Source organism: Nelumbo nucifera, chromosome 4, assembly GCF_055504915.1.
Source record: "Nelumbo nucifera cultivar China Antique chromosome 4, China Antique-T2T, whole genome shotgun sequence".
NCBI lineage: Eukaryota > Viridiplantae > Streptophyta > Magnoliopsida > Proteales > Nelumbonaceae > Nelumbo > Nelumbo nucifera.
The window spans coordinates 88,253,758-88,256,885 of NC_142652.1; the positions used below are offsets into that span (position 1 = coordinate 88,253,758).

Consider the following 3,128-nt stretch of genomic DNA (forward strand, 5'->3'; position numbering starts at 1 on the left):
TCTGCTTTGCGAGCTGAAGTGATTTTTGACTCCCCTTAAGCCTTCGTTTTCTTCTAATAAAAACAAAAAAAAAAGCTTTTGCGTGGAGAGTAGAAAACAAAAAAGTGCTTTTCTCAGCGTGATTCCTTTGGAATTTTTATATGAGCTGTGAGTGCGTATAAAGCCTCTCTTGTATTTTTCTTTCTATGGTTGGAACTTGGAATCATGCGGCATGAATAGGGACAAGAGCAGAGCTTCTGGATGGATGGATGAACCAGGCCGGTGGTCACCTTACCACTCTAAATTTCAGAATATGTTCTTCTGAATAAGTTATTCAGAGTAGTTTCATATTATAGTTATAATTTTGGCTTTTTGAAGAGAACAGAGTATACCGGTTTAAACCCTCCCAAATGGGCCCTTTGTCTATATTGGAGTCTACTCCTGGCCCACATTAGACAATACATGACCGGTGATAAACCGTTGGATGTGGGCAATGTGCTAATCTTTCTACAAGCATTACTTCGTTTCTTAAATTAGAAAAACCCAAAGATTTCAGTTCTTGACAAAAATTAAAAAAAAAAAAGGATTTCAATGCTTTAGCTTCAATGGATGGTAATGGTAGTGGTTAAGGTTTGAGATTTGACAGTGAGAGACAATGAAGGAATGAATGACTGATTTAGAGGTCCACTTCCTCATGGACGCATTGGATTCCCCGGCCCATTATATTCTGCAAGAGGCCCACGCCACCTAAGAAGTGACAACTGACAAACATACATATATGTTTCAGAGAGTTGCACCGTGAAGAGTTGCTCGCTGGCTGAATTCAATAGATATTTGTATTCCCACTAAACCAACATACCAGCTCATACATTATATATCTCAAATTATAAGGTGTTAAACGGAATTAAAAGAAAAGGAAACTACAACGCACGGTGGGGCCCAGGTACCGATTCTCGCTCGCTATAAGAAGTAGAAAATGTAGAATGGAGGGAGCAGCAGCTCTAGTGCTCTACCCGGAAAACAGCCAGCAGTCGGACTGTTGGAGAAATAATTTCAGGAAAATTCTCCGAACCGTACGGCCGCACAATTTTTGGTTGCAATAACGACTCTGGCTCCCTGATAGTGACATGAAAGATTCTTGCCACGTGGCAACATTGTCCAGGGAGCCATTTATTGATTAGCCTTTTTTAGCTCACCGAGTCGCAGCTGCCACTGCCTTCCCCATGACCGCCGCTTTGATGGTTGCCGCAGCGGCGGAGGCGGTGGGAGCGTGGTCTTCGGCTTTGTAGAAGAAATGCCTGACGATGTTGGTGCCTGGCCCTGCCACCAGCTTCTCCCAGGTCTCCTCCGCTTCCTTGCCGTGCTTCAAGAACACTTCGGTGGCGTCGAGGCAGTGCATTTTCCCCCGCAGCAGCTCCTTCAGCCGATAAATTTTCTGCAACTGGCAACGGGCTAACGTGCAGGTGTTCACCTTGATCTCCTCGATCGCCTCCTCGAGGAGTATCGCCAGGATTTCTTCGTCCTTCAGTGCTGAAGCTTCTTCTCGGAGGAACCTGTCCATCTCCGGCACCCCGATGGCCCGCCTGATTCCTCGAGAATAGTCAGCTTCCGGTTCAAAGAACCTCCGCACCTCGTCAACCAACCCGGCCTCGACCATGCGGTCCACTCGCTTGGACACAGACGAGTGGAGCACAGGCAAGCACACGTCCACCCAGAGGAAGCAACACTCGTACCTCGACCGGAACTCAAGATCGTCGTTGACGAGCGCATGAATGTACGAGTTGGAGCCACCCACGATGATGGGAAGCCGGTCGCGACTCACGATCGACTCGATGGCGTGGGAAGCCGAGCGGCAGAAATCCAATGCTGTGAAGTCAGCGTCAGGATCCACCACTCCCAGCAGATGATGTGGGATGCCCCGCTGCTCCTCTTCAGTAACCTTGTTGGTGACGATATCCAGCCCCTCGTACACTTGCATTTTATCAGAATTCACAATCTCGGCAGGGAAGCGAGTGGCAAGGTCGATCGAGAGCTTCGATTTTCCGGTGCCCGTCGCTCCCATGACGAACACGACCTTGTCTTTCGGGCGGCGAACGGTGAACGACTCCATTCCCATTCCGCCGCCCGGAAAATTTAGAAAGGGAAGAGCTTGCTTACAGGCCATCGACATGAAAATCCTCATATTGGAATTCGAAAAAGAAGAAAAAAAAAAACTGTATGAAACTATGAATGTAAATGTAATCTCCCGGACGCGGCGAGCAGAGGAGAAATCAAAGAACCCGTACAGCTTCTGACGCTCACAGAGGAAAGCAAAAGCAAGAGATGTAGGAGGGAAAAGCTGGAAAAGCTGCTGTCTGAAAGCCGGGATGGAAATGAGTGCTCTGAAAATTGGGTCGAGTCTCTCTCTCTCTAACAAAAATAAATAAATAAATAACTTGATATCTCTGTCGGCACCACGTAAAGCTATGTGTGCATATGTATAATTTAAAAATATTGCAGCAACCACGCTTACTTGAGGACTGAGAGAACGAGGAAGGGAGAGAATTTCCCGGGGGAATTGAGGCGATGGAACTAAGTTGGAGTTTGAAGCGAGAAGCTGAGAACACGAGGTCTAAGTGGGATGGGAAGGGGGTATTTATATAGAACCTATCATATTTAAACAGTCTATGATTAAGGAAAAATAGTTATCTCAAATTATAAAAATAGTCAAACCAAAAGTAGTTTGGATTCTTTTTCCTATATTAGTTTTTTTGGAGGGGTTTTGTTGAGGTGTGTGTGTTTATCCTCAATGGAACACATCAACAAGTTGCAAGAGCAAGTTGCCTCTAGGAAAGCTATGGATGCAGAGGTTCTCTCTAGTGGTTTATCTTTTATTTATGGAGGGAGAGGGGACAATTTGTAGGATGATATTTATTTTGGTTTAGTCTCATATTTAAAATACACACAAGTAATTAGATCTAATTAATTCCCTCCTTGGCTAAGTTTACTTATTTGAGTCGGTTTTTATGGCGACCATCCAAGCTTTCACTTTCCTATTTCTTCTCCATCCGTAATTTCTCCACTTTGCCCTTGGCTGGAGCCATTTGTCACCTTCTAGTTGGTGGTTGAGATGGTGTCTTATCAGAATTCTACTTTTTCATATTGAATGG

The 3,128-nt window shown here is 45.2% G+C and overlaps 1 protein-coding gene across 1 annotated transcript; it reads right to left on the reverse strand.

The window, feature by feature from the left end:
• Positions 1 to 789: 789 nt before the first annotated feature.
• Positions 790 to 2,619, reverse strand: LOC104612639 (adenylate isopentenyltransferase 5, chloroplastic). The gene has a single exon (XM_010280144.3). The coding sequence runs from the start codon at positions 2,159 to 2,161 to the stop codon at positions 1,172 to 1,174; it is 990 nt and encodes a 329-aa protein (XP_010278446.2). The 5' UTR covers positions 2,162 to 2,619; the 3' UTR covers positions 790 to 1,171.
• Positions 2,620 to 3,128: the final 509 nt, after the last annotated feature.

What these genes read in the sequence shown, in the direction of transcription:
- LOC104612639 (XM_010280144.3), bottom strand. Translation starts at nt 2,161, where the DNA reads ATGAGGATTTTCATGTCGATGGCCTGTAAGCAAGCTCTTCCCTTTCTA.